General features: G+C 40.3%; 1 protein-coding gene across 4 annotated transcripts in view; it reads left to right on the forward strand.

Annotated features, from left to right (window-relative positions):
• The first annotated feature begins 3051 nt into the window (after positions 1–3051).
• LOC143035958 (caspase-1-like) overlaps positions 3052–24552 on the forward strand; it is a 36634-nt gene continuing 15133 nt past the window's right edge. For 2 of the 4 annotated variants that reach the window (XM_076203212.1, XM_076203216.1), the window contains exons 1-6: positions 3052–3142; positions 10560–10684; positions 14334–14469; positions 18247–18367; positions 21559–21737; positions 21835–21967. In XM_076203212.1, coding sequence (XP_076059327.1) covers positions 10566–10684; positions 14334–14469; positions 18247–18367; positions 21559–21737; positions 21835–21967 — 688 coding nt within the window. In that variant the 5' untranslated portion in view covers positions 3052–3142; positions 10560–10565. Of the gene's footprint in view, positions 3143–3621; positions 3641–3728; positions 3990–10559; positions 10685–14333; positions 14470–18246; positions 18368–21558; positions 21738–21834; positions 21968–24552 lie in introns of those variants that run through there. The other 2 variants (XM_076203214.1, XM_076203213.1) reach the window with 2 other exon arrangements.

The following is a 24552-nucleotide window of genomic DNA, read 5'->3' on the forward strand; positions in this document are numbered from 1 at the left end:
ATGTTCCCCCGGAAACCACAATAAGACTTAAAGATGATGGATGAATTGTCCCAGTCAATGCGATGGTTCTTTTGGTAAGTGTGAAGAAACGCAGCCGAGTGTTCATGTGTATATCTCACTTTTTTTTTTTTTTTTTTTTTTTTTAGGTCTCATCCGGTTTAACCCCAGTGCACATCATGACAATCTTGGCATGTTATTTTTATAAACTCCTGTATTATTGTTCACCTTAGTTCTTTTGTGGACATTTACCACATTTCTAAACAAACTATTGGGGTTGTTGTTGTTGTCGTTCCCTAGACTGTCTGTCCGAGCAGTCCCGTCTCCCCAAGGAATGCCACAGCCGAAATTGGGTTTTCCCACAAATCCTTTAGAGAGTGTATGTTGTGTTGTTTGCGTGCATGATTGTGTATAATGCAGTCTTCCATTATGTGTCCTGGAGCCGCAGCGTCTACGTCGTGGGACCATCCCCCAACCCCAAGAGTTGGGGGCCAAACGGCGGTAGCAAGCCCTGGCCACCGGCTCTACGCAGGTGGCACCGATCCCCAAGAGGAGCTACGACTGCCTTGGGGAGTACCACAATCCTTTTTCTCAACTATTGGGGTAGTTTAAAAAGGTGGTAAATGTCCACAAAAGAACTAAGGTACTACCTTTCCACCCCTTCTCTCCTCCTCACCTCTTCGTTTCTCACTCTATCCAACCTTGTAACCCCTACCATACTTCTCAGACATTTCATCTCAAACACATTTAAACTCTTCCTCTCTTATGTTCCATGTTTCTGCCCCATACAGTGCTGTCAGCTCAACCACCATTCTATACAATCTCCTCTTAGCATCCATTCTCAAATGTCTATTTCTTATTACACTTTTGAATCCCCCAAACATTTGCTTGCTTCTCTCAACCTACATTCTAACTCAACCTCCACTCCTCCTTTCCCCGCTACATTCCCACCCAAGTATCTACAGCTATCCACTTCCTCCAGTCTCTCTCCCTTAATACTCATTCCAGTTTTCTGCCATCCTCTCCCATTGTACATCTCATCACCTTACTTTTACCTACATTTATTTTCAACTTCCTTCTTTGGCACACCTTTCCAAACTCCATCACTAACTTCCTTAATTCCTCCTTTGATCCTGTCACAAACGCAGTGTCATCAGCAAACAACAACTGGTTTGTTTCCCATTTTTCTCCATTTTCTTTAACCATCTCCAGTCCCTGCCCCATTACCCTTGTATTTACTTCTCACACTACCCCATCCATGTATGAATTGAACAGCCACCTTACCTCAAACCACTCCCTCTCTCAATTTCTAATTCTAACACAGGCTCTACTACTCTCGTAAAAAAAATTACTGCTCTTAACAGCGTTCCTTCTATCACATATGCGTCTTTACATTTTTTGTATTACATTTAATACATCTTTTGCACACGTATCACCATTTGTTTTAATCTTCATTATTTCTTGGAGAACCAGCGTCATTTCATACCCCTGCGCGTCTGTCGCTTCCTATTTTAGCTAGCTTGAGTTAGGTTATTTAGAATCATCTGTCCATTTCCTTAAAACTGTTATTTCACAAAACTCTTTAAATTACATCCAACTCCTGTCCCGGCATCATACTACATTCCTCAAGCAAATTGACAATCGGAAAATTCACGTACATACATACATATACCAAAGGCTTTTTCCTCCTACATGGGGGGTAGCCGAAAAGAAAAAGGCATAGAAACCACCCCCACCCATTCCATCAATCACTCTCGAGTAAAAACTTTAAAAGGTTCGACGCACCTGACCTTCCAGATCTGAACCCAAACTGAATGTCTGTCAGAATATTCACATTTTCAAGATATTTGGTTCATCAATCTTTCACGGTCTTTTCACATAATTTCACTATTGTACTGGTTAGTGACACTGGCCTATAATTTAGTGGTGTTTCCACCTTTGTGAATTGGTACCACGTTTTCCCTTTTCCAATCCAGTGGCACAATGCATTCTTTCAATGAACTGTGAATCTTGAACGCTAGTTGTTCCCCAAATGGCGCTGGTGCCGGATAATAAATGACAGTGATCCGATGCATTAATTTCCAAACATTCTATGTTCCCGAAAATAACTTCTCTCTTGTGAAGGTGATGTCATGGCTACGACGGGAAACGACTCCATACTTGCCAGATACCTCTTGTGAGAAAATTATCTTTGTAATAAGTAAAGGAAATGAATCGTATCCGGCGAAGTTAAAGTGTTAAGCACAATTCTTTTTTAACGGAGTCAGTGATTCTGTGTACGTGATATTCTTAATCAGAGTTCAGACAACTCCTGGCAACTTCACAGAATTAGAGGAAAGGTCCCAGGAGTATATATATATATATATATATATATATATATATATATTTTCATATATACATATATATATATATATATTTATATATATTATATATATACATATATTTTTATATATGTATATACATATATATATATATTGTATATATATTTATATATATCATATATATATCAAATATATATATATGTATATATATATATATATATATATATATATATATATATATATATATATACTGTATATATACTGTATATATATATGCTGAGAAATTCTGACAGGTTGACGTAAGCGGAGTAGGAAACACAGGAGTCTTGGTCTTAAGTTTATTCCTGACTGATTTCGCAGGTATGCTTTTTCAAAGCATACCTGCGAAACTAGTCAGGAATAAACTCAAGATCAAGACTACTGTGTTTCCTATTCCGCTTACGTCATATATATATATATATATATATATATATATATATATATATATATATATATATATATATATATATATATACTAAGGAATACAGCTTCCAATTGGATACATGCTCGAGGCGATTTTGAATTTCGCGGTCACTTGCGTCCATAAAATTGCTATCTGGCAATTATATTCATTTCAGTTAATTATTATTCATTTGTACATGTTCTCCAGTATGATAACGTTTCAGTAATGCCAATTGGATACAGGTTTTCCAGTAATATTTCAAAATGGGACGTATTCTTTTCTAGTGACAGGGTCATAGTGGCAGGGGTGGGCGCGGCATCACGCAGAATCTCAATTACTTAGTTTCAGGTTCTTATCAAAGGGAGTGACTAACGTAGGGAACGTGAATACTGCTTTTTGTTTCAGTCTTAAGAGGTATAGTAAACACTGAAGGAGAATGTGGTCATTAACCCCATTTGTTTGAATAGACCGGCACAGTTTTACTCGGCAATTTTACTTTACTTAGTGAAGTTCTGAGGTCAATTCCTCACAGCCGTAGTGGACTACCGCTGCTGGTAGTTGTAATTTCGAACTGTGTACTTTCCATCTGTATTCATTGGTGTTATTTTATTTGTGCACACCTACGCGATATAGCATTCGAAAATTAAATATTAATTTTGTAAATTATAATACATGAACGTAATATGCGATTTTCTTGGCGGAATAAATCTCGCTACAAGCAAATTTTCTAACGAACGAAGCCGTTAGAAAACGATCCAAACGTCATGCCAGTCCAGTCATTATCAGGCGATGGCTCTCACGTTGTGGACCTGGGGCCGTATACACAAAACTTTTTTGGTAGCCTTAACAATCTCTGCTAGCTAACAGAAATTTAGTAAAAGTAATGCACCAATGCTTAACTAGCAAATGTTACCTAGCAAACTGTTGTTTGTCAAGTCCCACTAAACAAGGCTAAAGTCAGCAGCTTATGAATATATAAGTGGACGTATTATAAATTGCACACATAAAACAGTGTTATTAATGCAGTTGTTCAAAATTTATTAATAGAGTATCATGATAGCACATAGATATCGTATGTATGTTTTTTTAGGAGTACTTATTAACCAACGACAGATGTTTTTGGACGAAGGCCCATTGCACCGTATGTTTGTGTACATTGTACAGGCGGCCGCGCCACAGACAAATCTTCCTACAGAAGAATCAACAATTACTTCAGAACCAAAGCTTAGGTTAGGTGAAGGAATGGTCGGGTCAGCAGAAGATTGTCCACCCAGTCTCGCTCTCATGAAGATTGTCCACCCTAACGCGCTTTGGGTGGACAATCTTCATGAGATACACAAGATTATATATACAAGATTATAATACTGTAGCATGATGTATCATGTATATAAAGGAAAAAATGCAAATTATATTATTTCATAAACTGTATTTGTTTCAATTCATTTTATATTTCACTTTTGACAATAAGCGGAATGAAAACTTGGTAGTAGAGAGAGAGCACTGCAACAGCAATCGCACCTTCATGTTACCTCACCCAGCCACTGGTCCACTGCAATATGAATATAAAATAATGTACAAAAATTTAGTACAGTTTAGAAAATAAGACTGGCACCAATCACAAATATTTATGCACAGTACTGTATCTGAGCAAGGGTAATGAAGTACAGTACTGTACTTTATTACCCTTGTGGAGCCAGAACACTTCATATGTATACAGCCTATAAGGGGCATTATAAAAAAAAAGAAAAAAAAAAGTAGCAAAATTTAATCATCATGCCTTCAGTTGTTTTCCATGAACATTTTTGGGATCTTTACCAAGTCAAAAGGCTGCCCCTCTTGAAAGAAGGAAAAGGCATTGATGTATTGTATAGATAGACTAGAGTCTATACTGACTGCCAGCAGTTGTGGTGATCTACTGATGTTAGTTGTTACTATAGTAAATGACCACAGCATCTAAGTGTTCAGATGGCAAGAATATACATCTATATGCCTTCATAAGAGAGTATAATAGTCCCTCCCATATCCAAAGTGCCATTATCCAAACATAATTCATGTGTATTATATACTGCTTTTGTTCATTCATAATTCAAATTTTAGCACTGCAGTATCATAGTTCTGTTCCAGTAACATGCTAATTTTTTTTCTTTTTTTTCCATTTGAAAGATTATTATTTTCTATGGAATGGTTAGGTAGAGTTATTGGACACTAAATTTCATGTTGAATATCTATATTTATGTGTTTATGGAATTTTACCTTTTGGAGTGAAGACTTAGGAAGAAGAGATGATTTCATCATATATCTTAATAACTCCCCAAATTAGAACACACTGTGGTTCAAATAGTTTGGATATGACAGAAATCATTGTAGATGAATTGTGAAAAGTTTGAGTAGTCAATTCATTACCCCCAGGAAACCAGACACAACCACCTGTTTGACCCATAAGTCACTTAGTGAAGAGATATTGTGTTGCCGTCTGGAGAAAATGAGTGAAGGATGGTTTAATATTTGATGTTATTTGAATTCTCGTTCATGGTTGCACTGTCAGCAGTTAATGTGTTTGTACTGAGCATTCCCCTGGTATATAGATCCTATTTGGCAATGCAAATTGGTAATCATATTCATAGAATTGGTCAGTAACTGAGAAAACTATGAAATTTGCATGTTGAAATGCATGTGTTCTTTACTGTAAGGTGAATTTAATAAATTCATTATCGTTAGGGAGAATTAATTGATTTTGTTAATATTAACGAAAAACCGAGTCACATTATTGTAAGAGGTGCTTGTATTACATTAAATTCTGATTAATTTGGATAGGTTTCAATTTTTAGTTAAGTATATCTAAGTGACAGATCTGTTGATAAGAAGATAACCAAATCAAGTTGTTGGTTAGGACATGGTCCATCTAGGGATTGATTTTTGGGGTTTTAATAATAATTGTTGTCTCAAGTTTCACTGACTGGAAACCAGCAGACCCACTAGCCCTCCCACAAATCTTTCCAGGAAGGAATTTTGGAATGTATTTACTTAGTTGTATTTTATGGGACGAGAGCTATGCTCGTAGTGCCCCTTTTCCGTACCTCTCTGCATCCAGTTTATTCTTAAAATCTTGTATAGTTTTGGCACTCGCTGTTTCTCCATTTAGTATTAGTGTGAATTTGTTTCTGAGTCACTCGCTGAAAGTAGAAAGAGTATGGTCTGTTTACAGTGCTGAATTTGTGTATTTACCTAGTTGTATCTTATGGGAAGGGGAACTTTGCACGTGGTGTCCCATCTTTGTATCTCACAGTGTCTAGTTTGCTTTTAAATTTGTGTATAGTTTTTGCACACATTATTGTTTTATCCAGTTTTTTCCAGATATCCACCACTTTTTTTTCAGGTTTGTTCTATAACTATCCTTTTTGAGTTTCTTGTCATGTCCTTTTATATTTATCTTATCTTAATTTAGTAAGTCCTCTCTATCAAGGAATTTTGTGCCTTTTATGATTCAGTAAATGGTCAGCAGGTCGCCCCATTCTCTTCTTTGTTCCAAAGTCGGTAATTTCAGTTTAGCCAGTCTCTCCTCATATGACAGGTTTAAAAGTGTTGGAGCCATTTTTGTGGCAGCTCTCTGGATTCATTCAATTTTCTTCATATTCTTTTTTTGGTACTGGGTGACCATAATGTTGCAGCATACTCCAGTCTAGGCCTTATTAGTGTGACTAGTATTTTTTTAACCATTTCTTGATCTAGATAGGTAAAAGCCACCTTTATTGATCTTAGCAAGTTGTAAGATTCTCTGACAATTTTGTTTATCTGTTTATCAGGGGATATGACATTTGAGATTATTACTCCCTGGTCTTTTTCAGATCCCACTTTCTTTACTTCCTTTGTTCTAATTTTATATTGTCCTGATATATATATACATATATATATATATATATATATATATATATATATATATATACATACATACATATACCAAGGCTTTTTCCCCCTTACTAGGGAGGTAGCCAAAAAGGAAAAGGCATAAAATCATTCTGACCCATTCCATCCCTGAAAACACTCCACACCCCTCCACCCTCTCTCCCATCTTAGCACCTCCTAGATGACGGGTCATCCCTGCACCTTGTCCACTGCCCTGGGTCAGAAGCAGTGTCGCAAGACACAGCACATCCACAGCAAGGCCGCTTCATTAAATCGGTGACCCTCCCTCTCCGTCCCCCCATATAAAGGAGAAGACGGGGAGAAATCCCTTCGGTCTGCGTCAAAATTTTGCTCACACACACTACCTCATACCCCATCCCGCCGTCCATTCCACCTCATGCATCACAACATCATCCATATACAACCATTCTCCATTCACCCCTATCTTCTGTCCTCTCCCGTCCTTCCTCAACAGACATTCCCCTCTTCCCCAAAGCCCCCTTCACCCCATCCATCCACCTCATCCTAGGATGTCCCCTCATGTTCACTCCTTCCACATCTGCCTTCCATACCTCCTTTACTAGTCTTTCTTCACTCATTCTTTCCATGTGTCCAAACCATCCTAAAAATCTTTCATCAACCCTATCTCCCAACTCCCTTTCCACCCCTGTTCTCCTCCTCACCTCCTCATTTCTCACTCTATCCAGCCTAGTAACCCCCATCATACTTCTCAGACATTTAATCTCAAACACATTCAAGCTCCTTCTCTCTTCCTTCCATGTTTCTGCTCCATACAGTGCTGTTGGCACAATCACTCCTTCATACAGTCTCCTCTTAGCATCCATTCCCAAATTTCTATTCCTCATTACACTTCTTAATCCACCAAGGCATTTACTCGCTTCTCTCAATCTACATTCTACCTCCACCTTTACTCCACCTTTTCCTGCCACATTTGCACCCAAGTATCTAAAACTATCCACTTCCTCCAGTTGTTCTCCCTTAATGCTCACTTCCAGATTACTGCCACTTTCACTCCTTGTACATCTCATCACCTTACTTTTACCCACATTTATCTTCAGCTTTCTTCTATCACACACTCTCCCAAACTCTGTTACCAACTTCCTCAATCCTTCCTCCGATCCTGCCACAAGCGCAGTATCGTCCGTAAACAACAGCTGGCTCACCTCCCACTTTTCTCCATTTTCTTTAACCATCTCCAATCCCTGACCCATTACCCTTGCATTAACCTCTCGCACTACCCCATCCATGTATAAGTTGAACAGCCAGGGTGACATAACGCATCCTTGACGAAGTCCCACCTTTACTTCAAACCACTCACTCTCTCCATTTCTAATCCTGACACAAGCTCTTCTACTCTCATAAAAACTCTTGACAGCTCCGAGAAGCTTTCATCCTATCCCGTATATCCGCATAACCTCCCACAGTGCCTTTCTGTCTACCCTGTCGTAAGGCTTTTCCAGATCCACAAACGCCCAAAAAACATCCTTCCCCATTCCTATAACTTTCTCACATATCTGTCTAACCACAAAGATCTGATCTACACAACCTCTACCTGTCCTAAATCCACACTGTTCCCCACCAATTACTCCCTCTGTTCCTCTCCTAATCCTCTCAATCAAGATCCTCCCATAAGCCTTCCCAACTACACTTAACAAGCTAATCCCTCTAAAACTACTACATTCACACTTGTCCCCCTTTCCCTTGTAAAGTGGAACTATACAAGCACTCCTCCAGTCCTCCGGCACTCTACCCTCTCTCCAGCAAACATTAAATAACCTCACCAACCAGTCCACCATCACTGTACCTCCCTTTTTAAGACATTCTGCATGGCATCCATCCAGACCAGGTGCCTTACCTGCTTTCATTATCTTAACTGCTGCCTTCACCTCATCCTTCCTTATTTCTCCTCCATTTTCCTCACTCATCACGGTCATTTTCTTAGCATTTCCCACTGCAGCTATCTTTCCCTCCCTATCCTCCTTCACATTTAGCAACTCCCTAAAATATTCTGCCCATCTTCCCCTTACTGCCTTCTCTTCCATTATCATCTCTCCATCTGCACCTTTTACCTTTTCTTCTCTACTTGATTTGCCTCCTCTTCCTCTTTTAATTTCTTTCCAAAACATCTTTTTATTACTCTCAAATTTTTCTGTCATACTCTTACCCCATTTTACATCTGCTCTCCTCTTTGCCTCCTTTACCTTTTTCTTTACTTCTCTTTTCTTTTCTTTGTACGTCTCATATGACTCCCTCGTCCTATTTTGTAACCAATCTGTGTAAGCTCGCCTCTTCTCTTCTACAACCTTCTTCATTTCCTCATCCCACCATTCACTACCCTTCCTTCTATTTCCTCCTGTCCTTCTTGTTCCACACACCATCTTTGCACACTTTGTGACTCCCTCCTTGAACCATCCCCATTCCTCCTCCACACCTACCTCTACTCTATCCTTTACTCCCTCCCACTCCTCCTTCATCTTCTTGTACTCCTCCTTTTCCTTTTCATTTAAAGAGTTCACTCTAAGCACCTCCCTACCCTTTGTCCCTTTCCTCTTTATCCACCTGTCCTCCACTCTCAACTTACCTTCCACCAGAAAATGATCCGATATTCCCCCACCCTCTCCCCTTAGCACATGTACATCCTTAACTCTTCCTATCATAATCCTATTTACCACTACATAGTCCATTAACGCTCTATCTACCACCCTTCCCTCCACCACCCTCTCCCATGTGTACTTATGCTTGACTTTCTTCCGAAACACTGTATTTGCTATCATCAACTCTCTTTCTAGACACATTTCCACCATCAACTCTCCACTACGATTTTTTCCTGGAACTCCACATTTCCCAACCACTCCATCAATTGGATCCTTTCCTACCCTAGCATTAAGGTCTCCCAGTACTATTACATTTACACTTCTCCCTAAACCCTCTATGCACTCATTTAAATCTATCCAAAAAGCCTCCCTTTCTTCTACACTCTTCTCACTACCAGGCCCATATGCACTTACAAAAACCCACATCTCCTTTCCCAGTTTCACCTTCATTCACATTATCCTTGAGGAAACCTCCTTCCACTCCACTATACGTTTACCTATCTCTTCACTTACTATATATATGTATATATATATATATATATATATATATATATATGTATATATATATATATATATATATATACATATATATATACATATATATATATATATATATATAATATTATTATTATTATTATTAATTTTTTTTTTTTTCTGAACTCCATTATGCTACATTTCTTTATATTGAAATCTACTTCCCATTTTTGGCTCCATTTCCAAACCTTGTTCAGGTCCCTCTGTAGTGTTTCTATGTTACTGGCAGAAAATGGTAGGACGGGAGGAACAGGTGCTAGTTGTCAATTCTTCATTTGTGACAACATGTAATATATGCAAATGAAGTAGATAGAAATTTTGGGCTCATTTTAATGATAATGATAATGTTCATCCTTCATTGATGAAGATGACCATGGCTTTGGCTTCAGATTTAGAATCTGTGACTATGGGTCTGGAGTTGGTTGATGAGACCAATCCAGGCCTGGAAGGGTTGCCCACATGTGGGATGCAGTGTGGGCTCATTCTAGAGACTGAGTATTAGCCCCTATGGGCATAACCTGATGCAGGTAAGAGGGTTGATGGGTTTTGAAAATGCAGCATTGCTGTCCATCTTGCAGGACCATAGTCCTAGGAGGCAGGTAGACAAGTAATGTTTCTGCAAATGAGATTACATGGATAACAACATAAAAGTGTATCTTATTGTAGTGGATTTTATGATGGCACAGGAAATTGAAAACAAATCTTGTATTCACTTGACATTACATAAGTTTTTATCATATTTTTCAGTAAGGCATGGCTGAAGAGGTTGGAACTAAACTATTCAATATGGATCTTGAAAATAAAGGGGAGATTGAGAATAATGAGTCCTCTGAGATGCAAGATGAGGGGGATACTGGTAGAGGAGGAAAAAAGTAAGTAACAGAATAATTGAATTTATACTTTTTCTATATTAATTCATATTTTGCTTTTAGATGATAATGGTACATACATATCCCAAAGGATTTTTTCCCCCCTTACACGGGCATAGGAACCACTCCCACCCATTACATCCCCTACATAATCCACTCTCCCCCACCCTTCCCCCCTCCCTCCCATCTTGGCACCTCCTGGATGACGGGTCATCCCTGCATCCTGTCCACTGCCCTGGGTCAGAAGCAGTGTCGCAAGACAGAGTACATCCACAGCAAGGCCGCTTCATTAATTCGGCGACCCCCCCCCCCCCCTCCATTCCCTCATGCAAGAAAGGAGATGGGGAGAAATCCCTTCGGGCTGTGTCACATTATTTCTCATACATACTTCCTCACCCCCCATCCCCCACCCACTCCTCTTCATGCATCACAGCATCTTCCATACACAACCCTTCTCCATTCACCCCTATCTTCTGTCCTCTCCTGTCCTTCCTCAACAGACATTCCTCTCTTTTGTAGTGCCCCTTTTACACCATCCATCCATCTCTTCCTATGACGCCCCCTCATATTCCTTCCTTCCACCTCTGTCTTCCACACCTCTTTTACTGATCTTTCTTCACTCATTCTTCCCATGTGTCCAAACCATCCCAATACTCTTTCATCAACCCTATCTCCAAACTCCTTTTCCACCCCAGTTCTCCTCCTCACCTCATTTCTCACTCTATCTAGCCTAGTAACCCCTATCATACTTCTCAGGCATTTCATCTCAAAAACATTCGAACTCCTCTCTTCCTCTCATATGTTCCAAGTTTCTGCACCATACAGTGCTGTTGGCACAATCACTCCTTCATATAATCTCCTCTTAGCATCCATTCCCAGATGTCTCTCATTACACTTTTTAATCCACCAAGGCATTTACCTGCTTCTCTCAATCTACATTCTACCTCCACCCCCACTCCTCCCTTTCTTGCCACTTTCGCACTCAAGTATCTAAAACTATCCACTTCCTCCAGTCTCTCTCCTTTAATGCTCACTTCCAGCCTGCTGTCACTCTCTCCCCTTGTACATCTCATCACCTTACTTTTACCCACATTTATCTTCAGCTTCCCTCCTTCACACATCTTCTCAAGCTCTGTGACTAACTTCCTCAATCCTCCTCTGATCCTGCTACAAGTGCAGTGTCATCAGCAAAAAACAACTGGCTTATTTCCTGTTTTTCTCCATTTTCTTTAACCATCTCCAATCCCTGACCCACTACCCTTGCATTCATCTCTTGCACCACCCCATCCATGTATAGATTGAACAACCAGGGTGACATAACACATCCCTGACAAAGTCTCACCTTTACCTCAAACCATTCACTCCATTTCTAATCCTAGCACAAGCTCTAATACTCTCATAAAAACTCTTGACTGCACTTAACAGCTTTCCTCCTATCCAATATATCTGCAATACCTCCCACAGTGCCTCCCTGTCTACCCTGTCATAAGTCTTTTCCAAATCTATAAAAGCCCAAAAAACATCCTTACCTTTTCCTATAGCTTTCTCACATATATGTCTTACCACAAAAATCTGATCTACACAACCCCTGTCGTAAAACCACACTGTTCCTCACCAATTACTCCCTCTGTTCCTCTCATAATCCTCTCAATCAAGATCCTCCCATAAGCCTTCCCAACTACACTCAACAAGCTGATCCCTCTGAAACTACTACACTCACACTTGTTCCCCTTTCCCTTGTAAAGCAGAACTATACAGGCACTCCTCCAGTCCTCCGGCACTCTACCCTCTCTTAAACAAACATTAAATAACTTCACCAACCAGTCCACCATAACTGTACCTCCTTTTTTCAGACATTCTGCATGGCATCCATCCAACCCAGGTGCCATACCTGCTCTCATCATCTTACAGCTACTTTCACTTCATCTTTCCCTATTTCTCCTCCATTTTCCTTACTCGTCACTCTCATTTTCTCAGCGCCTCCAACTGCAACTACCTTTTCCTTCACATTTAGTAACTCCATAAAATACTCTGCCCACCTTCCTCTCACTGCCTTCTCTTCCATTATCATCTCTCCATCTGCACCTTTTACCTTTTCTTCTCTACTTGATTTGCCTCCTCTTCCTCTTTTAATTTCTTTCCAAAACATCTTTTTATTACTTTCAAATTTTTCTGTCATACTCTTACCCCATTTCACATCTGCTCTCCTCTTTGCTTCCTTTATCTTATGCTTAACCTCCCTTCTCTTTTCTTTGTACCTCTCATACGATTCCCTCGTCCTAATTTGTAGCTAATCTATGAAAGCCTGCTTCTTCTCTTCTACACCCTTCTTTACTTCCTCATCCCACCACTCACTACCCTTCCTTCTATTTCCTCTTGCCCCCCTTGTTCCACACACCATCTTTGCACACCTTATGACTCCCTCCTTGAACCATCCCCATTCCTCCTCCACTCCTAGTTCTACTCTAACACTTCACTCCCTCCCACTCATCTCTCAGCCTTTTTTTTTTTTTTTTTTTTTTCCTATACTACTTCTCCTTTTCTTTCTCATTTAAACAGTTCACTCGAAGTACCTCCCTACCTTCTGCCCTTTTCCTCTTTCTCCACCTATTCTCCACTCACAATTTACCCTCCACCAGAAAATGGTCTGATATTCCCCCACTCTCTCCCATTAGAACATGTACATCCTTAACTCTTCCTACCATACTCCTGGTCACCACTATATAGTCCATTAACGCTCTATCTTCCACCCTTCCATCCACCACCCTCTCCTATATGTACTTATGCTTGACTTTCTTCCTAAACACTGTATTTGCTATAATCAACTCTCTTTCAAGACACATCTCCACCATCAATTCTCCACTATGCTTTTTACTTGGAACTCCATACATCCCAATCACTCTGTCAATGGGTTCATTTCCTACCCTAGCATTTAGGTCTCCCAATGCAACTACATTGACATTTCTCCCAAATCCCTCTATGCATTCATTTAAATCTACCCATAAAGCCTCCTTTTCCTCTACACTCTTCTCACTACCAGGCCCATACGCACTTACAAAAATCCTTTCCCAGCTTCACCTTCATCCACGTCAACCTTGCAGAAACCTCCTTCCTGTCTACTACAGGCTTATCTATCTCTTCACTTACTATTATAGCCACCCCTTCTCTCCCTCGTCCCCTCTTCACTCCTGAGAACCTCCCAGCTACACTCCCAAACTCACACTTGCCCCTCCCTTTCAATTTAGTTTCACTCAAGGCCAGCACATCCATCTTTCTTCTCACAAACATACTGCCTATCTCTTTCCCATTACTCTCATCTGTACCACATCCACATACATTAAAAGACCCAAACCTTAGGGTACTGGTTGGAAAACTCCTAGACCCTCTTATACCTTTACTTTTTTAGGAATGTCCCCTTTGGTGCTACAGGTAATAATGATAATATGTATCATTCAGCTGGAGGCAAGACTTCACGCTGAAGGGCTGAAGGCAATCTGAAGTAACTCCATTGTTATATTTTGCATTTAATTGATTTTGTCACAGCTAATCCAGGAAATTTTAGGGCAAGATGCCATGCAGGTGTGATTAATATTTCACATGAATTTTATCTCTTAGAAATTGGTTTAATATTTTATGGAATTTGTTGTCGCAGAGACCCACCTCTACCCCCTGGGTTTGCAAGATTATCGTCAGCCCTTGAGGACACCCACTATAAAATGACTCACAAGCACATAGGCTATTGTGTCATATTCAACCACGACACTTATGACTCTGGGCTAAAGCAGACAGTAAGTATTGGGAGATTGGTATTGTGTTTATATTATTGATTAACATTGATATTAAAGATTCTCTATTGGCCTATGCAATTAAACTTGTGCTCTAGGTCAAGGTACTGAGAAGCATGCCTACATACATACATATACCAAGGCTTTTTCCCCCTTACAAGGGGGGTAGCCAAAAAGAAAAAGGCATAAAATCATTCCCACCCATTCCATCCCTGAATACACTGAGAAGCATGTGTACATTAAATTGTAGTTGGTGTGGTTAAATTTGATTAACCTCTTCAATATGAGTCAAATATTCACATGCACATCAGGTTGCCTGATGTACGGTGAGGCATCACTATACAACCACTCCTTGTTTAACGACGACAATTGTCCAGCAATACATGTATCTTTATTTTTGTGTATTTCCCTCTTTTATACAGTTTATTTACAGTGGTTATGTTCCCGAAATTACCGCATATGACCAAATCCACGTATGCTGACATTCCATATTGAATACCGGGTTATTATTTTAGTTTCAACCATGGGCGCAATGTAGCAATAGAAAATTAATTATTAATTTTGTAAATTAAAATGTATCAACGTAATATGCAATTTTGTGGGCGGAAATGAAAGTAAAAAATACCATGCTACAAGAAAATATGCTAATGAACAAAGTCAGTAGCATAGGATCGGGATGCCATCTTGTCGTCTGCCAACGTCTCTCACGACGACGACAACAAGAACGAGCCGGATGACATTTAATTTGCAAGTAATGATTTATCAAACACAGGTTAGTTTAGTTTAGGTTAGGCGAATTTATCATCCTTTCATTTCCTCGACATCGGCATATATTATAACAAACATGGTGTACCATTCGTCCGACATGACTTCATTACTTACGAAATTTGTTTTAGCACCTTTTTTTTATTTCCACTCACAAAATTGCATATTACATTGATACATTATAATTTACAAAATTAATAATTAATTTTCTATTGCTATATTGCGCCCTTGGTCGAAACTAAAAATTTACCACTACCGGTATATATTGTACCCCAGGTAGTTTTTCCAGCTTGCAGGATGGTAATGTAGACCTAAGCTTCAGAACACTTTACCTCACAGCTAATATCCACCGTACAAGTTCATTTATAACATCATACAAATTTGCCTCGGCCAACTTAATTATCGTACACGACGTCGTAACTTCGGGAGATTTACGTTAAACGAATATTGGTCTGTCATAAAGCCCGTCGTTACTCTGAGTTGTTGTTAAATGAGTAGGTCGTTAAACGAGGAGTGGGTGTACTGCATTACAAAATATAAGGTTATTGATCTTATACTCATTCTCTTGCACCCTGAATAAATATAACATCACAGAAAAAGTTATCAAGCCTATTCACGGAACATGGGGGTCACTCAGCTACAACTACAAAATAAATATAATCAGGAAGCCGATGCCGGCATCCTTGTATACCCCAATCACAGCTCATAACGTATAAATAGGTGTCATCATATTCAAGAAGTTAACATTGTATCTATAGACATATATATTTTACAGAAGATGTAGTACATACATATACCAAAGTTTTTTTTCCCCCTTACAAGGGAGGCAGCCAAAAAACAAAGGCATAGAATCCACTCCCACCCATTCTGTCCCCACAAACTCTCATCCACCCACCTCCCTCCCTCTTATCTTGGCTCCTCCTGAATGACTGGTCATCCCTGCATCTCGCCCATTGACCTGGGTCAGAAGCAGTGTCGCAAGACATGGCACACCCACAGCAAGGCCGCTTCATTAAATCAGCAACCCCCCTCTCCGTCCCCCTCATGTAGAAATGGAGAAGATGGGGAGAAATCCCTTTGGGCTGCATCAATTTATTTTTCACATGCTCCCTCACCCCCCCCATTCCCCACCCACTCCCTTTCATGCATCACAGCATCATCCATATACAACCATTCTCCATTCACTCCTATCTTCTGTCTTCTCCCATCCTTCCTCAACAGACATTCCCCTCTTTCCCAATGCCCCTTTTACCCCATCCATCCATCTCATCCTTGTCGCCTTCCACACTTCTTTTATTAATCTTTCTTCACTCATTCTTTCCATGTATCCAAACCATCCCAATACTCTTTCATCAACTCTATCTCACAATTATCTTTCCACCCCCATTTTCCTCCTTGCCTTGTTTCTTACTCTGTCCAGCCTAGTAATCCCTATCATACTTCTCAGGCACCTCATCTTAAACACATTCAAACTCCTCTCTTCCTCTCTTATGTTCTATGTTTCTGCCCCATACAGTGCTGTTGGCACAATCACTCCTTCATACAATCTTTTCTTAGCATCCATTCCCAAATGTCTGTTCCTCGTTACATTTTTTAATCCCCCAAAGGCATTTACTTGCTTCTCTCAATCTACCTTCTACTTCCACCTTCACTCCTCCCTTTCCCGCCACATTCGCACCCAAGTATCTAAAACTGTACACTTCCTCCAGTCTTTCTCCCTTAATACTCACTTCCAATCAGCTGCCTCTTTCTCCCCTTGTACATCTCATCACCTTACTTTTACCCATATTTATCTTCAACTTCCTACTTTCATACACCTTCCCAAACTCTGTCACTAACTTCCTCAATCCCTCCTTTGATCCTGCTACAAGCGCAGTGTTATCAGTATAAAACAACTGGCTTATCTCCCACTTTTCTCCATTTTCTTTAACCATCTCCAATCCTTGGCCCATATCCCTTGCATTTACCTCTTGCACCACCCCATCCATGTATAAATTGAACAGCCAAGGAGACAACACATCCCTGATGAAGTTCCACCTTTACCTCAAACCACTCACTCCCCCCATTTCTGATTCTAACACAAGATCTACTATTCTCTTAAAAACTCTTGACTGCTCTTAAAATCTTTCCTCCTATCCCATATATCTGCAATACCTCCCACAGTGCCTTCCTGTCTACCCTGTCATAAGCCTTTTCCAAATCCACAAAGGCCCAAAAAACATTCTTACTTTTTCCTAAACCTTTCTCACGTATCTGTCTTACCACAAAAATCTGATCCATGCAACCTCTGCCTGTCCTAAACCCACACTGTTCCTCACCAACTACTCCCTCTGTTCCTCTCCTAACCCTCTCAGTCAAGACCCTCCCATAAGCCTTCCCAACTACACTCAACAAACTGATCCCTCTGAAACTACTACACTCGCACTTGTCCCCTTTTCCCTTGTAAAGTGGAACTATACAGGCACTCCTCCAGTCCTCCAGCACTACTCTCTCTCAAACAAACATTAAATAACCTTACCAACCAGTCCACCATCACTGTACCTCCCTTTTTTGAGACATTCTGCATGATGCCCATCCAACCCAGGTGCCTTACCTGCTGTCATCATCTTAACAACTGCCTTCACCTCATCTTTCCCTATTTCTCCTCCATTTTCCTCACTCATCATGGTCATTTTCTTAGTGCTTCCCACTGCAATTACCTTTCCCTCCCTATCCTCCTTCCCATTTAGCAACTCCCTAAAATATTCTGCCCATCTTCCTTTTACTGCCATCTTCATTGTCATCTCTCCATCTGCACCTTGTATCTTTTCTTCTCTACTTGATTTGCCTCCTCTTCCTCTTTTAATTTCTTTCCAAAACATCTTTTTATTACTTTCAAAATTTTCTGTCATACTCTTACCCCATTTTACATCTGATCTCTTTGCTTCCTTTATCTTATGCTTTACTAATCTTCTCTTTTCTTTGTACCTCTCATGTAATTTAATCCACACTGAAATTTGTTCTTTTTGACATCAGGATCGCAAAGGATCGGACCGAGACAGAGACCAGATGAAAGATTTGTTCTCTGACATTGGTTATGATGTGAAAGTATACAACAACCTGACTGTTCAAAAGCTGACCAATGTACTACTGGAACGTAAGTGTCTGTACCGATATGCTTAACCAGTTCAGTACAAGTCAAATTCTCGAGCACAGCATCTGCTGCCATATGTACAATTCATCACACTGCACGCATTATAAAATATAAAGTTACTGCTGTATTACTTATTCTCTTTTACTCTGAGTAATCATAAACACAGAAAATGTGATCAAACCAGTTCACAGAATCTGGGGGTAACTCATGTACCACTACAAAAAATATATATATATATATCAACACACCAACATCTACACCTACATAGGCATCATCGTTCCAAAGTGGTTAAGCATCATTGCTGGAGATTCTTTTTTATGTATTTTAGCAGCGTTTCTCAAGCAGGGTTCCGCAAAAGGTCCCTAAGGGTTCTGCGAGAACAAGTGAGATAAGTTAATGCACTTTTTATTTTTTATTTAATTTCATACATACATACATGTACCAAGGCTTTTTCTCCCTTACCAGGGAGGTAGCCAAAAAGGAAAAGGCATGAAATCATTCCCGCCCATTCCATCCCTGGATACACTCCACACCCCTCCACCCTCCTTCTTATCTTAGCACCTCCTGGATGACGGGTCATCCCTGCACCTTGTCCACTGCCCTGGGTCAGAAGCAGTGTCACAAGACACAGCACATCCACAGCAAGGCCACTTCATTAAATCGGCGACCCCCCTATCCGTCCCCCCATGCATAAAAGGAGAGGACGGGGAGAAATCCCTTCGGGCTGCGTCAAATTTTGCTCACACATACTACCTCACCCCCCATCCCCCTGCCCATTTCATCTCATGCATCACAACATCATCCATATACAACCATTCTCCATTCACCCCTGTCTTCTGTCCTCTCCTGTCCTTCCTCAACAGACATTCCCCTCTTCCCCAAAGCCCCCTTCACCCCATCCATCCACCTCATCCTAGGATGTCCCTTCATGTACACTCCCTCCACATCTGCCTTACATACCTCTTTTACTAGTCTTTCTTCACTCATTCTTTCCATGTGTCCAAACCATCCTAATACTCTTTCATCAACCCTATCTCCCAACTCCCTTTCCACCCCTGTTCTCCTCCTCACCTCCTCATTTCTCACTCTATCTAGCCTAGTAACCCCCATCATACTTCTTAGACACCTCATCTTAAATACATTCAAACTCCTTCTCTCTTCTTCTCTTATGTTCCATGTTTCTGCCCCATACAGTGCTGTTGGCACAATCACTCCTTCATACAGTCTCCTCTTAGCATCCATTCCCAAATGTCTATTCCTCATTACACTTTTTAATCCACCAAGGCATTTACTCGCTTCTCTCAATCTACATTCTACCTCCACCTTTACTCCACCTTTTCCTGCCACATTTGCACCCAAGTATCTAAAACTATCCACTTCCTCCAGTCGCTCTCCCTTAATGCTCACTTCCAGTCTGCTGCCACTTTCACCCCTTGTACATCTCATCACCTTATTTTTACCCACATTTATCTTCAGCTTTCTTCTATCACACACTCTCCCAAACTCTGTTACCAACTTCCTCAGTCCCTCCTCCGATCCTGCCACAAGTGCAGTGTCATTCGCAAACAACAGCTGGCTCACCTCCCACTTTTCTCCATTTTCTTTAACAATCTCTAATCCCTGACCCACTACCCTTGTATTTACCTCTCGCACTACCCAATCCATGTATAAACTGAACAGCCAGGGCCACATAACGCATCCCTGATGAAGTCCCACCTTTACCTCGAACCACTCACTCTCTCCATTTCTAATCCTGACACAAGCTCTACTACTCGTGTGAAAACTCTTGACTGCTCTTAAAAGCTTTCCTCCTATCCCATATATCTGCAATACCTCCCACAGTGCCTGTCTACCTTGTCATAAGCCTTTTCCAGATCTATAAAAGCCCAAAATACATCCTTACCTTTTCCCATAGCTTTCTCACATATCTCTCTAACCACAAAAATCTGATCTATACAACCCCTACCTGTCCTAAACCCACACTGTTCCTCACCAATTACTCCCTCTGTTCCTCTCATAATCCTCTCAATCAAGACCCTCCCATAAGCCTTCCCAACTACACTTAACAAGCTGATCCCTCTGAAACTACTACACTCACACTTGTCCCCTTTTCCCTTGTATACAGGCACTCTTCCAGTCCTCTAGCACTTTACCCTCTCTTAAACAAATATTAAATAACCTCACCAGCCAGTCCACTATCACTGTACCTCCTTTTATCAGACATTCTGCATGGCATCCATCCAACCTTGTCTTACCTGTTCTCATCATCTTAACAGCTCCCTTTACTTCATCTTTCCTCACAAACATACTGCCTATTTTTTTCCTTTTACTCTCATCTGTACTACATCCATGCACATTAAGAGACCCAAACCTTAGGGTTCTGGTTGGACAACCCCTCCCAGATCCTTGTATGCCTTTGCTTTATTTAGGAATGTCCCCTTTGGGGCTACAGAGAGTAGGATGCCTAATCCAATCCCCATTCTATTTTTGTCACCTTTTATGGCTCAAGTGAGAACTCTTGGTGGTAGTATTCTTTCTCTGTCATCTGGTTTGCTATGAAAAAAAAAAATTGTGAAGCCTGCACTATACAAAGGAAACTGATATAGATATGAAGTCTAGAGAGATCAGTCTGTTAAGTGTAGTTGGTAAGACATAGGAAGTAGGAGGATGTTAATTGAGAAGATTAGAAGGGTAACAGGGAGTACTTGGGGAAGAGGAGTTTTTGGTTTAGGAAAGGAAGAGGGTGTGTGTGTAGATCAAATTTTCATAGTAAAAGATATGCAAGAATTGGCAAAGGGTTTTCATGGATTTGGAAAAGGCCTATCATTTTCAAGTGCTGTTCTATGGGAAGGATTTTGGTTTCAGTGTCTCTTGTGACAAAAATTTGAATATAAACTGTGATATATTAGTATGGTACCATTTTTATGTCACTGGCTCATGGCTTATAATAGTAGAAGGAGAACACTCACTGGTCGTCAGCTCTCCATTTGTGAAAAGGTGAAGGATATATAGTCATAGTTGATGGAGAGAAATGTTTGCCCCAGTCTGGAAACATTGTCAGCCCCTCCAATTGGAGATAAGGGTGTTGATGGGTTTTGAAAATAATTTTTTGTAGTCCATTACCTAATGTAAATCAAGATTGAAATGATTTTATGATATAAATATCTTATAGTTACTCTTTTTATACTTGACAGTTGGCCAGGAAACAGATCATACGGATTGTGACAGCTTAGTGGTGGTGTTTATGTCTCATGGGGAACAGAATCTTCTCTATGGATGGGATGCACAGTTCAAACCAGAAAAAATTTGGTCAGAATTTACAGCTGACAGATGCAAAAGTCTTGCTGGGAAGCCTAAACTCTTCTTTATTGTGGTAAAAGCCAGTGTGACTTGGTGTTAGAGTTTGTAAGTGTAATATATGTAATATTATTCTAAGGATGGGAAAAAAAATCTAATGAAAATTCTCGCAGGCTTGCCGGGGAGGCAAGGTAGATGATGGTGTGAACTTAGTTAAAGTTCCACGTCATCAGACTGATGGAGGAGAATTCATGTACAAGATTCCTACACAAACAGACTTCCTAATAAGTTGGTCGACATTTCCTGGTAAGCAGAATTCACTGTAATCCAGCCTTACTGATAAAGGCTATTTTAAGGTATCATAATCATTTGAAAGAATAACAGCTTTATTTAGATATATCAGTACGTGCATACATACATATGTTGATACACGTACCAAAGGCCTTTTCCCCCTTATAAGTGAAGTGGCCAAGTCAAAGCATGCACCCATCCTTCACCCATCCAACACTTGTTTGTATTCCCTTTTATCTTAGCTTTGTATGGATGAAGAACCATCTCTATCCCTTGTCTATTGCCTAGGTCAGAAACAGTGCTGCAAGACACAATACTTCCACAGCAGAGCATAACAGCCAAAGTTGAGTTACATGGTAACCTTCTCCCCTTATCCATTCCAGAATTGACAGAGTAGACAAGAAGTCCCTTTGGGTCTGTGTCAGTTTATCATCCATTCTCAGCTGCTCTCCACTCACACTTATCACTTGACATTTCCCTTGTACCCAAGGCCCCTTCATCCCATCCTTCCAATCCACTCTTGGTCTTCCACATAAGTTCACTCCATCCACCTTTGCCTTCCACACTTTTTTTTCTTAATTTTTTCTTTATGTATTTTATCTATATACCCAAACTGTCCCAGTATTTTTCGATTTGGCAATTCCCCCCCCCCTACCCTTCATTCACTCGGCAAAAATGTGCAGACAAAACCATGCTTTTGGGTTGTATCTTTTCATCATTTACAACCATTCTTAGTTGTACTCCATCTTGCATAACAGACATTCCTCTGGCATTCAGAAACCCCTTCACCCAGTCCATTATTCTCATTCTTTGTCTTTCTCACAAATTCCCTCTATCCACCTGTTCTTTCCATACATTTTGCTAGTCTTTCTTATTCCTTCCATATGCCCAAATCATCTTGGCCATCTTCAGTCCATCCTGTCTACCACTTTGTTTCATATTTTTCACTATGAGTATCAATTCTTGTATCCCCTACCATACTTGTTAAGCACTTCATCTCAAATACCTTTAAGCTCTTCCTCTCAGTCTTCTTCATATTTCAAGTCTTTGTTCTACACATTACTGCATTTTCCCCCAGATACCAATTTTTCGAGATGCTCACTGGCCAAGTGGATTAGAGCATTGCTACTTTAGGCAAAGGTTGAGGTGATGGCAGTTTGAATCCTGCCACCAATGGGTTGGACCAAGGGGTTGGTCCACTAAAATCCACACTACAAAGTTCTCTATAAGGGGCGCCATCCTAGCCACCTGATAGGGAGGATTTTGTGACTTTAAACCAAATCGTCCATCAATCACTTATTTTTCATGACATTTGTCATGACTAGTAAAATTTAAAGTCATCCATGAGGAGCTAAGATGAGAGGTAGGAAAGGGTGGTGAATGGTAGAGAAATAGGTGGGAGTAGGTACTTACCTTTTGACTTGGACACCTCCCTTGGAAGGGGGAAAAGGTCCTTGATATGAAGATAGTATGGGGCAGTTTGATTATATGGCCAGGCCTACTCTTGAGTTGGTATTGTCTTAATGCTGGATGATGCCCTGACTGCAGGTGTGTCAGTGGGAACCTTGTCAGGTGTGGGAGGGTTTTTTCTGTTGAGGCCTCTGTCTGGGTTGTTGGAGTATCAAGTTGGGTGGTCTTTGTTGAAGGGCTTGTTTAGTATACTAATCTGAGTATTTACCTAGTTGTATTTTGCGGGAAGGGGAGCTATGCTCGTGGTGTCCCGCCTTTGTATCTCGCAGTGTCTAGTGTGCTTTTAAACTCATGAATGGTTTTTGCACAGTGTGTTCCAAGTGTCCACTACTCTATGTGGAAGACTGTTTTTCTTCAGTTCTTTCCTGTAGCTATGTTTCTTGATTTTCTTTCTATGCCCTCTTGTGCTTCTCTTGTCCCAGTTTAGTAAGTCCTCTCTATCAAATATCTGTGCCTTTCATGATTCTGTAGATGGTCAGTAGGTCACCTCTCTCTCTTCTTTGCTCCAGTGTCGGTAACTCCAGTTTTGCCAATCTCTCTTCATATAAGTTTGCAAGTGCAGGTGCCATTTTTGTTGCTGCTCTCTGGATTCTTTCTATTTTTTATATTCTTTTTGGTACTGGGTGACCACAATGTCGCCACATATTCTAGTCTAGGCCTTATCAATGTAACCAAATTTTTTTTTATCATGTCCTTGTCCAAGTATGCAAATGCCACTTTTATTGATCTTAGCAAGTTGTAAGACTCCCTGACAATTTTGTTAATCTGTTTGTCATAGGACAAATCGTTTGTGATAATTACACCCAAATCTTTTTCGGATCCTTCCTTCTTTACCTCCTTGGTTCCAGTTTTATATTGTCCTGATATTCTGTTTTTGCTTTTTCCAAACTCCATTATGCTACACTTCTTAGTATTAAAGTCCACTTCCCATATCTGACTCTTTTTCTGTATGGATGATTTGTATGGTATAGGTAAGTTGTTAAAGATGTTTGAATGGTATGCTGCTGTCCAGTTTTTTTTTGTATTCTGTTTATGGTGCATGTGAAATGTAGTGTGAAGGTCATGTGGTGTTTAGGTTCTGGTGTAGAATTGTGTTCTTGTCATTTTCATGTGGTGTTCTATAGGGAGAA

This window comes from Oratosquilla oratoria, chromosome 19 (genome assembly GCF_046742065.1).
Source record: "Oratosquilla oratoria isolate Oo_2021 chromosome 19, ASM4674206v1, whole genome shotgun sequence".
Classification (NCBI taxonomy): Eukaryota; Metazoa; Arthropoda; class Malacostraca; order Stomatopoda; family Squillidae; genus Oratosquilla; species Oratosquilla oratoria.